The sequence below is a fragment of the Planococcus citri genome, chromosome 2 (assembly GCF_950023065.1).
Source record: "Planococcus citri chromosome 2, ihPlaCitr1.1, whole genome shotgun sequence".
Classification (NCBI taxonomy): domain Eukaryota; kingdom Metazoa; phylum Arthropoda; class Insecta; order Hemiptera; family Pseudococcidae; genus Planococcus; species Planococcus citri.
This window is the reverse complement of record NC_088678.1, coordinates 76,822,580-76,837,151: the sequence shown is the minus strand read 5'-3', so window position 1 is coordinate 76,837,151 and position 14,572 is coordinate 76,822,580. Positions and strand designations below refer to the sequence as shown.

Sequence of the window (14,572 nt, the reverse complement as noted above, 5' to 3'; positions counted from 1 at the left end):
GATAAATGCGCTTTAACATTTACCTGAAAACTATCTACATTGACCATCTCTATCAGGGGTCCTACCAAAACCAAGGACGACGATGGCACCTTAACTAAACTGTCACGTAACACTTCACATAATTTACAGGGTACCGGTTACACCTCAAACTACCGAAAAGAACTCCAATACAATTGATCATCGGATCAATTGATTGTGTAAATCAAATTATATAAATTTCACACGCGAGGTGTTAACAAATAAAAACTTATTACTAAATGACGAAGAACCATCTTACTGCAGGCAACGGAACTAAGTGAGTAAAATGCCGCGGACTACTTGTATATAGGTATAATTTTTTAAGATAATCACGTGACCAAAGGCTAAAATCTTTGTCGGCATTTTTCCCTACTTAAATAATCGACTCGCGGCCGCGAGCTCGATACAAAGACCTAACTTGTCATCATAAATCTGTAATTTAATTGATGACAAATTGCTAAGTATTTTACCCTTCGTAAATAACACGTTACCAAACTTTTCAGTTTAAGGGGTTCACAAAATCATCCCCCTTTAGGCGATGGAGGCAGTATGCCCTATATCAAATACTTTTTCGGTTCTCAAAATATTTGCATTTCTTCACATAAATACAATTATCCTCCAACATTATGACCCATGACTCTTTCCTAAGGAGCCTTGTGAACCGAGTGTAATTCACGATTTAACTGGGATCTTATATTTCGTAAGGCATGAAGTCATAGAATAATAAAATGCGTAATAAACTGGTCAGGTAGGAAGCCTGGTAATAAATCATCTCAGGTACAGATCATATCAGGAAATTATGACATCAATTAGCCAAATAATAAATTCATATTGTATTGTTTGCGTAATATCACAGGTGCTCAAATCAGCATTGTACATGAATGAGTCTTCCACAGAGTTGGATTGTAGAATGTAGAATGTAAAATATAATGTAGAATATAATGTAGAATATGTAGAATATGTAGATAACGTTTCTGATTGGTTGTTTTTTTCTATTTATTCTAAATTTTTTGTATGAAAGTGAAAAAAGCAAAGAAATTCAATCTTCCTCGCCAATTTTTTTCCAGATCTAAAGAGATGGCAACGTAGACCAAACTTGAAAATTATTTTAAAAATTTTCTGGTTGGCTTCAGAGTAGGTCTAGGTACCTATTTTTAAAAAAAAATTAAATTTCAAGATAGGTAATAAAAAATTAAATCAAGTTTTAAATTTTTGATTCCGAACCCAATCCTCTTATCATTTTATTTTATCAAACACACAACTTACTAATTATGACCATTTGCAGACAAAATATCTCAAAAATTCGCCATATTTGAAAACTAGCCAATCAAATGCGTTATCTACATAGTTTACACAATATTCTACATACTTTACATATTTTACATGTAGAATATGTATATTCTACATATTCTACATACTTTACACAAAAATGTAGAATATTATATTCTACATGTAAAATCCCAACTCTGGTCTTCCATAATTAAATAATAATTAACTAGGGGGCTTCGCCCCCTAGGTCGCTCCGCGACCTCCGCCTCCATAGCTCGCGCACTCGCTTCGCTCGTGCTGCTCGCCCTGGCCCTCGCTTCGCTCAGGCCTCTCGCCCCTCCGGGGCTCACTTTTTTAACAACTCAACTCATGCCCCTGCTCCTAAATGCAAATCAGCTGAAATGTGTCAATAGCAAATTCTACTCTGGTTCTAAAGTACAATGTTTAAAAAATTCAAGTTTGAACAATATTTCTATCAATTTCTACAATGAATTAACGACATTTTTTTTCTCAAAAAACTTACATCTATTCACTTCAGATTTATACTTGGCGTATTGAATTACTCTGGTATACTTACTGACTTGATAATTAGCTATCATCATTTTTTAGGAGTAAAATTTCTGAAATTCTATATGTAAAATTGGGTAGAAAAATGTTTAAAATTTTTGTAAAATGATGGCATAAAATGAGTAGGTAGTGAGTATGCTGCAGTAATTCAATCCTATTAAATGAAAATCTGAGGTAGGATAGTCAAATTTGTATCCCAAGTGTAGAAACCCTACCAGTGGTGGCTTAGCTAAGAGAGGAACGTGACTTGAGCCCCCCCCCCCGCGAGTGAAAATTAGAAATAATGCACGCAATAATGAACCGTTTTTTCGACCCATTTTTTTCAACAAATTTTTCGCTCTCACTTCACTTGAGCAGTAATTGCACCTTCATTTCCATACAAATTATCATATGTACATTACGAAGGGTTTCCATTACATTACCTCTAATTTCGATTTTTCATACCTAAATATCTGGTTTTGCCCTCTCTTTGAGAAAATTCTGGCTACACTGTACTGAACCCTTCTTCATCTTCACTTTAACTTTTTTACAAACAATGTTCCACTAAACATTTAAATTTGTGCTGTTGAAATAAAATCCTAACCCAAATGATCTCAAGTGTAGAACCTCCTCTCCTTATTATTTTAACAGACACCACATTCCAGTTTTGAAAAAAATAAAATACTATAGCAATGAATGTAACTCGCAACACAACAAACAACAACATCATTCCCTCCTCAACACCCCTACGCTGTAAACACGCCCACATAGCAACGTTCTGAGTGTATTGTTGTCGGTGTGCATTGTAATACGTGCATTTATAAACAATAGAGAAAGTGTTTTTTCAATTTTTTCGGCCTTTAATTTGAAAAATTCCGATTTTTTTTCTTGATGACATATCTACACGTCAAAAGGAACGTTTGAAAAAAAAATTGTCGAAATCGGTTCGATAGAAAAGGCTGGCGAACTCTATCAAGGTTTCTACTCGAAATTCTATTGTTTAAACACAATAGAAAACGTGTTTTTTCAATTTTTTCGGCCCTTAATTTCAAAATTTCCGATTTTTTTTTCTTGATGACATATCTACACGTTAAAAGGAACGTTTAAAAAAAAAATTTGTTGAAATCGGTTCAGTAGAAAAGGCTGGCGGACTCTATCAAGGTTTTCCTTCAAACATCTTTTAATATATAAGGATATCTTCTTTATGGATTATGTAATTAATGGAATGCGTAATATTGTGGCAGGCTTTCAACATATTTTAGTGTAGAATGAGCTCAGAGCCGAAAAGCTCATTTACAACCCCCATGTGGGGTCATGGTTAAGGACATTGATTTGCTCTTCTTCTATTAATTATGAAACAGATGAGATGGTTGCAGCGCAGCTCGTCATATACACCTCGAGTTAATTGTGTTCTGCAATTTCCTCTGACATAGTTTCGCTTTTAATCAAGCTATTAAACACTGTTGACAATATCTGAATATTCACGTATTGATAGCTCACAATCAGTAAATCGTTTTGGCGTGTGCTACTTTGCATACGGTATTAGATTAATTTCACTCAATAACAGTCTGGTTACGTTGGAGCGTCGAGTACACGACAGATGGTACATCCATTTGAGAATATTGGTTATTCATGCAGAACCTCTTTCTTCGAAAAACAAAATAAATCAAAACACCAGTCAACACGATCAGACAACCAACAATTATTGCCAAGATCACAAACAATGTGAGTCTTCCTTCTGTTTGTGGAGGTTGGGAAGGAATATCCTTGGAACCTTTTTCCCTCCATCCTTCTTCTATTTGGGAAGGTTGGGAAGGTTGACTGTCGTAGTTGTAGTCCCCGTAGTCCCCGTAATCTTCATTAGAATAAGGTCCATGTGGAATAAACGTATTATTGCACCACTTCTGTCTACTCGAAGATTTGGTATTGTCACATGGTACTAGACATGTAAAATTTAAAAATCCTTCATCTGACGATGGTCGAAGTAAGCATAGACCATTACAGCCTGAATTCGTGCAAGGATTCGAGATCTGTGAAAAATGAACAAACAAAAGTACATCAGTATCCTTTAATCCTTAGATACAAGTTGATTAGGGTGTTCCTTATTTTGAAAAGTTGGAATTTTGTAGCTCCCATACCCCCAAAACATGACCTCAGGTGAGAAAATAATGCCCTATTTTTTATTGTTTCCCGATCTGTAAAAAAAGTGGTGCTGATAGTCCCCCCCCCCTAAGTGTGGAAAAAATCGAAAAAATCAAAAAAAGTTCTATTCTTGAAAATTTTTTGTTTCTGCTCCAGAATGTTTCTAAATAATTCCCTTTTTAAGAAAAAAATTTCCCCGCCCTTCAACCCATACTGGCCCTCAATTTTGATAAGATTTCATAAAAGTGTTAATTTTTCAAAATTTTAAGATTTTATTATACCAAAGGTGTGGTTTTTAAAAATTTTTCTCATTTGCATCCAAAATACAAATTTTTTACATGACTTTTTGCATTCTGGAATGATATTCTTGGTATTGTCCCACTTGTACCAGCAATTTTTGCAAAATTTTTATTTTAAACACTGATGGGACATATGCTATCCCAGGACACATTTTCATAGTCCACAGCTGGGACATGTGTGTTCCCACCTCAATATCTTGTGTGTGAGTTGAGGAAAAAATCTGTAACAAACTTACGTTTGTTGCTTAGAGATATCCAAGGAACGATTTAATGTAAAAAAATTGGAGGTGGGATGTGAAACCAACATTCAGCGTGAAAGGGTTAAAAGTACCAATACCCATAGCACTCAAAAGGTGTGATTTTGAGATGACAAATTGAATGGTGTAATTGGTGCTCTTAAATTCAAGAAACCGTTTTTTCCGAAATGGCCTTATTTGGGAGGGGGGCACAGTTTGACCACCGGGGCATGTGGGAGGCTAAAAATTGTTTTAGAGCCATTTCAACTCAAAATCTCCAACATACTTCACTGTCAATTTTCTCCACTCTGTCCTACTAAGTAAGTACAGGGTGTACAAAAATCTGGTGAACCTCAAAGAAAGTTTTTCATTCAAAATATAGGTTGGCAATGTGAAATATGTAGATGCATATGATTGGTGGAATGTTATTATCTGTCCAGTGCAACAACCAATCATGTGCTATCATTATTATCATTCACTGTGACCAACCAAAGTATTTTAGTATGTAGATTCTAGGTGGTAGGTTAGGTAGGATAGGAACTCACTTTATTGCGTTGTAAAACAGGGTTAAACGCGTATAAATATTTTACGGAAGTTGCATTTTTGTCGATGATAAATTTAGTTGAATTGTCAAAATTCATTCCAATGGTGTTTTTGTTTTCTTCTGTCCAAAACAAACTACTTTCGAATGCGCTTATGGTGAAAACATTGAACGGAGAACTTCGAAATATTTTCTGAAATTGACCTCTCGTGTAAGCAATTAATTTAATTTATTATAGTGCCATGTATTCAGGTAAAGGCAATAGGTGGATAAGTATGGCGAATTTGCCCCCCGAGAGCTTCAGGGTTGATATTTGCATGGAAGGTGGGTACCCTTGAGCACCTTCCGTCACGGAAGTTTCAGACCCCCAGACCCCCCCCCCCGATTTTGAGAAACCACCCTTTTTATGAAATTACAATAGAAATTTTATTCCCAGCCCCATGTGAACCGATTTTTTCAATTTTTTGGTATGTTGTAAACATCCATAAGAAGTATCCCCACAAAAATTTTCACCTCCCTCCTCCCATATTTACCCCCCAAAATGACGTTTTTTAGCTTTGTTTGCCCGTTTTAGCAATGATCATGATTCTGCACAAAAATGGGAATAGCATTTTTAAATGTGTTTTCGACCCCCTAAAAACATACCTATATTTTTTTCAAAAAAAAATTTTTGGTGGGTCGTGATCAAAAATGGAAAAAACTAACAGAAGGGCTAAAAATGAATTCTGGTGTAAATTATTGTTTTTGGTAAACGAGGTGTCGTTTCCATATGAATCGAACCCCCCGAACACGAATATGACGTCCAATTTAATGCTACCCTCAACCACACCCCTCCAGTGCCTCTGCCCCCACCTAAATTTTGCTATTATATTATAAATTGAACTATATAATAATATTGGTGTCGTTCTCATATGAATCAAACACCCCGAATACGAATATGAAGTCAAATTTTATGCTATCCTCATTCACACCCCTCAGGTGCCTCTGCCCCCAACTAAAATTTTTACTATACTAAAAGTTGAGCTATTTTCATAATATTAGTGTCGTTTTCATATGAATCAAACACCCCGAACACGAATATGACGTCCAATTTAATGCTACCCTCAACTACACCCCTCCAGTGCCTCTGCCCCCACCTTAATTTTTACTATTATACTAAAAATTGAGCTATATAATTACAATTGGTGTCGTTCCCATATGAATCAAACACCCCGAACACGAATATGAAGTAAAATTTTATGCTACCCTCATTCACATCCCTCCGGTGCCTCTACAGTCTACCCCCCTCAATTTATACTGTATTAAAAGTTTCCGCTATTTTCATAATGTTGGTGTCATTTTCGTATGACTCGAATACCCCGAACACGAATATGACGTCCCATTTAATGCTACCCTCAACCACACCCCTGCAGTGCCTCTGCCCCCACCTCTATTTTTACTATTATATTAAAAATTGAGCTGTATAATAATATTGTTGTCGTTTTTATATAAATCAAACACCCCTAACATGAATATGAAGTCCAATTTAGGTCTACCCGCGGTTATTCCCTTCCAGGCTACAGCCAGCTCCTCGAGAATGTTAAAGTTTGACCCTTGCGATGTCGTTGAGTTTTCAACCTTCGCGAAACATACCTTTAATAGTAATTGATTTGATTTGAAGTAATTATTGGTCGAGGATTGATCGGAGTTAGCTAAAAAAATTTATTGTTTAGGTGGAGGCTGAGGCACTGTAGGGGTGTGAATGAGGGTAGCGTAAAATTGGATGTCATATTCGTGTTCGGAGGGTTTGATTCATATGAAAACGACACCAACATTATGAAAATATCAAAACTTTCAAAATAGTATAAATTGAAGTGGGGGCAGAGGAACTGGAGGGGGGTGGTTGAGGGTAGCATAAAATTTGACTTCATATTCGTGTTCGGGGTGTTTGATTCATATAAGAACGACACCAATATTATTATACAGTTCAATTTTTAATATACAAATAGTAAAATTTGAGGTCGGGGCAGAGGCACTGGAGGGGTGTGGTTGAGGGTAGCATTAAATTGGACGTCATATTCGTGTTCGGGGGGTTCGATTCATATGGAAACGACACCTCGTTTACCAAAAACAATAATTTACACCAGAATTCATTTTTAGCCCCTCTGTTAGTTTTTTCCATTTTTGATCACGACCCACCAAAAATTTTTTTTTGAAAAAAAAAAATGTTTTTAGGGGGTCGAAAACACATTTAAAAATGCTATTCCCATTTTTGTGCAGAATCATGATCATTGCTAAAACGGGCAAACAAAGCTAAAAAACGTCATTTTGGGGGGTAAAATGGGGGGAAGGGGGGTGAAAATTTTTGTGGGGATACTTCTTATGAATGTTTACAACATACCAAAAAATTGAAAAAATCGGTTCACATGGGGCTGAGAAAAAAATTTCTATTGTAATTTCATAAAAAGGGTGGTTTCTCAAAATCGGGGGGGGGGGGGTCTGGGGGTCTGAAACTTTCGTGACGGAAGGTGCTCAAGGGTACCCACCTTCCATGCAAATATCAACCCTGAAGCTCTCGGGGGCAAATTCGCCATACTTATCCACCTATAGCCTTTAAACTTACCTTCCAGTTTTTGCCACCAAACCCTATGCTTTGAATTTCTCCGAGATCGGAATCTATCCAAAAAACCTTCTCAGATGATTCGTCAACAGTCAACGAAATTGGATGGGGTATATCTCCGTCGTATATTGGTATTTGGTTTGATCCATCCATTGATGTTTTCAGGATTCTGGAATAGGGATGGTGATGGAATACTGCTCCCATTGCAGTGAATAACAACCTGTAAAAATCATTTTGTATTATTCTAGGTGTCTGTAGGTATGAGCTCATAAGATAAATAAATATTGAAATAGGTACCTACCCTGAACGTGGAGCTAAACCGATATGGCATAAATCAGCTTCACCAAGAGATTTAACTCTCGTGCAAAATGCCCCATCTTCTGAACAAACGCCAATGAACTGATTTGTGGAAAAGTAAATGTTACCAGTGATCCAATCGATGTCGATGGTGTAAATCCTAGCTGAACCCTTATCTAAATATAAGTGAAATTGTAGAATCATATTCACGTTCCTCTATCTACCTAATATTTAGGTGAATGTCAACTTACATGTGGTATTAATGATCAGATCCGTCTCACCAGTCCGAATTGAAGATTTGTACACATAACCTTTATATTTTTTATCTTCTATACCGTAATACAAATAATCACCAGCTGCGGCTAAACATGTGCACTGGACATCTTTCCGGATCACGCGGGTCTCATTGGCAGTGAAATTTAATAATTTGATCTCCTTTGAAGTAGAATACAGAAGAAGATTTTCATAAGATACTGAAAAAAAAGATACAAATTAATACAATAAACCATCTAATCAGCTAAAAACCTTGTAGATGCTCTTACCATGGCTAACGCATTCTTTTCCCTTGGTTCCAGGCTTCCCTCGATAATTTTCTTTACACGAGCATCGTTCTATTCCTTCATACATGACGCATTTTTGATCACAAACCGCGTCTGGACCACATTCTTGAAGATCTAGAGAAAAATTCAAGGTTTATTTTACATAAGAAATGCGAGATGAGGTGAAGAATTTTGTGTGAGGATTGTTTTATTTGCACGTTCACATATACCTACCTAATGAGCTGACTTGGCGAGTATTGTTGTTACTCAAACACGTGGAGCCACGTGGAGAAGGAAAACACAAATGATCACACGATCGACATATAATTTCGTCTGCAAAATGATGGCACAGGTTAATTTAATTTACCACTTACGATTATCTTACTTTTAAAAATACGTATACTAGGTATGGAACAAAACTCTCACTATATTCCCAACATAGGTCACTTTCATCTGAACAGTCAAAGCAATCGCATTCGTCGTTACACGTATCTGATAACTTGATGCATTTTCGCTTATCTTCGCACAAGAATCGGCCATTGTGGACTGAACAGTCGACTAAATCTGTTTAAATAGCATCCATAAAATGAAAAAAGATTAATAGGTGGGTAAGTCAGGTAGGTAGGTACAAGATAAATAGCTGACCTGTTCACAAAAATACCTTAGTTTACCACAAGTTACTACCCTACGAGTAGCACAAGTGTCAAGTAATATCAACAGGGGATTATTGACAAAAAATCGTAAAAGAATCTCAAGATACAAGTATACATTTGAATGGTGCTTTTCAAGAAGGTCCTATCGACCGATAGGACCTTTTTGAGGAGTTCATGGAATTTGAATCTCTGACGTTTTCTACACAAGATGGTGCAAACCGCAGCGCTCCATGTGGTGTTGTTCACAAACAGCAGCTATAAATGAAGTTGGCTAGGAAACGCAACTGGAAAATGCGCGCATTACCTTCTTCTCCGAAATGGTTGATCACAACTATACCAGAAGGCACTTGAGTAGTAATTTTCAACGCAGAATTCAAATTTTGAGTCAATTTTGCCCCTCGACCCCAAGGGGGGGTGGTACCAAATGAAAATTTGGGGAAAATGTGAAAAAATCGAGTATAGTGTCGAAATCTTGATACTTTGGGTTAAAAACAACGATTTGTGAGTCAATTTACCTCGTAGCCCCCCAGGGGGGGTGGTATCAAATAAAAATGCGAAAGAATCGAGTATAGTGTCGAAATCTTGGTACATTTGGGCTGAAAACCCGATTTTCGAGCCAATTTTGTCCTTCGCACGCCAGGGAGGAAGGGGGTGGTACCAAATCGAAATTTGGGGAAAACAGTGAAAAAATCGAGTGCGCACTCACACATGCATGGCTAAAGTATGAGATGATACAGATTTTAGCAGGTTTCCGCAGGTAAATCGATCGCAGTTGTTTTACATACACTAAAATGCATAATTTTTCATATTCGTCGTTTTGGGGAATGCTGGCGGAAGAAACTTCTGCCCTACAGTATTAAAGATATTACATTAAAGTACTCAATTTTTTCACTTTTATCTTAAATTTTGATTAGGTACCACACCCCTCCCCCCGGAAGCCGAGGGACAAAATTGACTCGAAAATCGCGTTTTCAGCCCAAATGTACCAAGATTTCGACACTATACTCGATTTTTTCACATTTTCCCCAAATTTTCATTTGGTACCACCCCCCTGGGGGGCTACGAGGGAAATTGACTCAAAAATCGTGGTTTTTAACTCAAAGTATCAAGATTTTGACACTATACTCGTTTTTTTCACATTTTCCCCAAATTTTCATTTGGTACCACCCCCCCTGGGGGTCGAGGGGCAAAATTGACTCAAAATTTGAATTCTGCGTTGAAAATTACTGCTCAAGAGTGACTATTTCATGTTTTTGGTGGGTTTGAGAAGGAATAAAATCGATTTTTAGGTGAATAACCGCAAGAAGGTCCTGTCGTTTCAAGAAGGTCCTATCGAGGTCTCTTTTGTAAAGCGCTCCCATGGAAATGTTGGTGGTGGAAAAAAAATTACTACGCAGGAAATAAATAGTGGAAAGATGCTTCTATTCAACAAAAAAAAAACGGAGCTCGCTATATCATTTTAAACCAAAATGGCAAAACACCGAAATATAAAAATGCGTTTTTCTCAAAACCAGTTTTTTGTCGATAGGACCTTCTTGAAAAGCACCATTCATTTGATATTCTGTAATAGATAATTTCTCGATACGTAGCGATCCTTGTTTTGCCGAATTTACTCCCCCTTTGACCCACTCTGGCGGTGCTTCGGCGACACTTATGGGTCGGCAGGCCTATGTATTGTATATTTTGGATTCAACGCGAAAAATGCTGTAATTAGGCACCAATTTTAGCCATCAATTTTCTCAGCCGAAAGTTCAGAAAAATTATGAACTTTCGAGCTTTCACTGAGCTTTAAAGCTGCAGCTGCGGATCGGCAGACCGAGTGTTTTCAAAATTGGGGTATATGGTGCTTTCGAACCGTTTTGGAGGCTCCGGCAGCATTCTGGAAATGAAATAAAATAGTTTGAACATGGTGACTGATCGTGATTGTTTTTTTCTTCTCAAACTACAAAATTTTCGAAAGCTTTCGCCCTCGCTTTGCTAGGGTTTCTTTTCTTTTCTTCTCTATTAAAATTGCTAAAGAAAAAAAACCGTAATTTCCTAATTTTGAAGCCAAAAAATTTCTCACTTGAAAAATATGTATATTTTTTTTACTTCTTGAAACCCAAATTTTTGAAAGCTCCCACCTTCACTTGGATCAGGTGCCTCTCTTTTCCAAAATAAAACGCCAAAAATTAAAAAAGGAAATTTTTTAATTTATCATTTAAATAGGTACACGTCTTTCAAAATTTTATTCAAAAAAAAAAAAAATGAAAATAAAATTACCTCAACTTCAACCCTTGGAACCGAAAACAATTACGTCAACTTTCTGGTACCCATAACCAGGAACTCAAATTTTCAATCTTGGGTAATTAACATTTAACCTTTCACCAAAACTTTTTTTTCTGGTTGGCATCCCTGAATTTCAAGCTTTCTCTTCTCTGGTATTTTAATTTGATAAAATTAGATTTTTCCCATTTTGAGCCCTTTGATTTTCAAAAATTTTTCAAAAATCAAAAAATGTATTTAAGTGCCCGTAATTTTGAGTGATGGTGGGGTATAATTATTTTGGAATACCTCTTCAATGTAGCTTTGTGGGGTTCGAAATCAATTCTTCGAGTTAGGATACTTCCCTTGTTATTTTAGTGTTGATCCTTCAATAATTTCAAATTCTCGATATTTGTTCTTGAATTAGTGTGACCTCAAAGTTGGTTATAGGGTCCTTTCATGTCAACTCAACCAAAAAAATGCGATTTGAAAAGTCGTGTCTTTCGATTTCGCTCAAATATTTTTTACAATACCTTGAGGTCTGATCAAAAATATGACGTCTTATTCGTGTTCAGCGTCACCAAGAACATTCTAAGTACAAAAATATTCCATGTGTCGAACAAACAAAACACTTTTTTGAACTTTTACCCCCGTTGGCGAGGTGCTGGGGGCCGTGGATGGGTTCTAATCAAAAATCGAACGTCATATTCGTGTTCAGCGTCATCAAAAACATGCAATTCGATGTATCACATGCCCCAGATTTTTTTTGGAAGTTTTGCCCAAATTTGGGGGAGGGGTGCTCTCCCTCCAATAAAAGATCCCATCTCGAAAATTAAATATTTCGAAAAATCATCAAAAGGTACATCAATGGAAATTTTTTCAGAATTTTAAATGGTATTCCCCCACTTACAGCGCCATTTTGAAATTGGAACTTTCAATTTGAAAGTTCAACTTTCAACTTTTGAAAATTTCAAAATACTTGGAAAGTTCAGAATACAATGCCCTTTCGTACTGTGAAATCAGTTTTGATGAACGTATCATAGCTTTGGATGAATGCACTGCTGAAGTTGAGTACCTCGAGACAATGTGAAAATAATGGAAGCCTCCCCCGCTGAGGGGACCAGGACCAAACCGATTGCGGTTTTATTACTTACTGAGTGGGTGGATATTGTAAAAAAAAAAATTGAGCGAAATCGAATGAGATGACTGGAAAACGTTGGTTGAATTGTGGTGGAATTGATCCTATATTATGGTTAAAATTTCTCGATGAGATAAAAAATTCTAACAGCTTTCATATTGCCCCCTGCCCTCTGTTTCAGTTCTTTAAAACTTGACTAGATGATATTTTTTTGTAATATTGAGCCATATGACCTCAAGAAAAGCACAATAAAGTTTACCCTATTTTTGATCGAGACAGATCTATTTCCAGACTATTGAAAAAAATAATTATTGACTTTATGTATGTACATTGTACTTATATACCTACTAACTAATCGTATTCTCATTCCAATTCTTTCATTTTAGAGAAGCAAAGTTCAAAATCATTAGGTACAAAATACATTAACAGAGAAAATGAAAACTAAACCTTAACCACATCAAAGTGTCAAACAATAGGTACTACCTATTGTCCGCACCCCCGTTCATGCTCTCTCCTAACAATTCGAGTCGTTTCACATGTACTCGTATGAATAATACTGTTTGAAAAAAACTACCTTTGATGCATAATGTATTCTCGGATGCATATTGCTATTGTTGTAATACCTAATGATGGAAACGTTAAGAAGGGTACTTTAAACAAGATGTCATTTTATTCAGAATGTGAATAAAATACCAAGGGAACTTGTAGGTATGTCTAGTATATTCGAATACACACCTACTTAAGCTGTTTTGTTTGGATCCCTTTATTTTTTGATTTTCGCTGAATTTTTCAAAATCGAATTTAAGCTAAAAATGAGGGGGAAAAAATCAAAATTTCGCCAAATTGACCTAGAGAGCTGAATTTAGGATTTCGACCTAACAAATCGATTGAAAACTGTTTCAAACCGTCTTGAAAAGTTCTGGAGCCTCCGGCAGATTTTTGAAACTTGAAATTCCCTCTAAATTTCTTCAAATGCAGTTGGAAAGCCGAAATTTATTCTACAAGCCAATTTAAATAGCCTACGAAGTCGACCGCAATTGATTCATTTCGTTCACTTTTAAGGAAAAATATTTAGGTCATTTTACCCAGTCTTATCGGTGAATGTTCGTCTTCGGTGTTCTTTCCATCGACATGTTTGTTTTCTTCGCCAGGTAGGTTAGATCTGCGTAAAACATGGCACGAATAATTAATTTTTCCAAAGTTCTGGAAGTAACTTGAAAATTACACATCTCCGTCAGCCATTTTAAATTATATTTACCGAGAAAGATTCTTCACACACTCCACATTTGAAATTACGACACAAAATAGACAAAATATCACTAAAAATCTCATCAAGGGCGAGATAGGCCAACATTTTGGCAAAAATCTAGAAAGGATTTTATTACACATACTTGATCACCGTTAAATTAGGCGCTAATATTGATTAATAATTATGATAACTTTCACGCCCTATCAAAATCAAATTACGGTTCGTTTATATCACACGAGTGGAAAACGAATACTCGAAGCACACGACCATCCTTTAAGCACCAAAATGTAACACTGCTGCAGTTTTTCGAGCATATCGCGTGGGACCAGCATGGAACAATGGACAGGACAGAAAGAAGCCAATCAGGTACCATACTAATGATGAGGAAAATGGCTTGAAACGGTGAAATTCGGTTTTGAAGGAGGTTACCAAGTCCTCACGATGTTGATTGTTATGTTAAACCTACAATCTCTCAACTAAAGATTTTGTTTTTTTGTTTTTTTGTTTGGTAAAACCTGAGTTATTGAATGATTAACGTCAATTATACATACCTCCAGGTATAACGTCAATATGAGTTGAAGAGGGTGAGTTCGTCGGGCTCGATGTCGCCTCTACTTTTGCAAACAGAATGTAAGTTTTAACCCCTAAAAACATATATTTTTTTCAAAAAAAAATTTTTGGTGGGCCGTGGTCAAAAATTGAAAAAACCAACAGAGGGGGGTTGAAAATGGATTCTGGTGTAAATTATTGTTTTTGGTAAACGAGGTATCGTTTCCATATGAATCGAACCCCCCGAACACGA

At 36.4% G+C, this 14,572-nt stretch overlaps 1 protein-coding gene across 1 annotated transcript; it reads right to left on the bottom strand.

Annotated features, from left to right (window-relative positions):
- Positions 1-2,184: 2,184 nt before the first annotated feature.
- On the bottom strand, positions 2,185-14,115 carry LOC135837815 (vitellogenin receptor-like). Its single transcript, XM_065353208.1, has 10 exons — positions 13,780-14,115; positions 13,607-13,683; positions 8,913-9,050; positions 8,721-8,819; positions 8,490-8,621; positions 8,199-8,420; positions 7,952-8,123; positions 7,654-7,870; positions 5,056-5,244; positions 2,185-3,863 (listed from the first exon to the last, which is right to left on the bottom strand). The coding sequence occupies exons 1-10, from the start codon at positions 13,908-13,910 to the stop codon at positions 3,387-3,389; spliced, it is 1,854 nt and encodes a 617-aa protein (XP_065209280.1). The 5' UTR covers positions 13,911-14,115; the 3' UTR covers positions 2,185-3,386.
- Between the last annotated feature and the right edge of the window lie 457 nt (positions 14,116-14,572).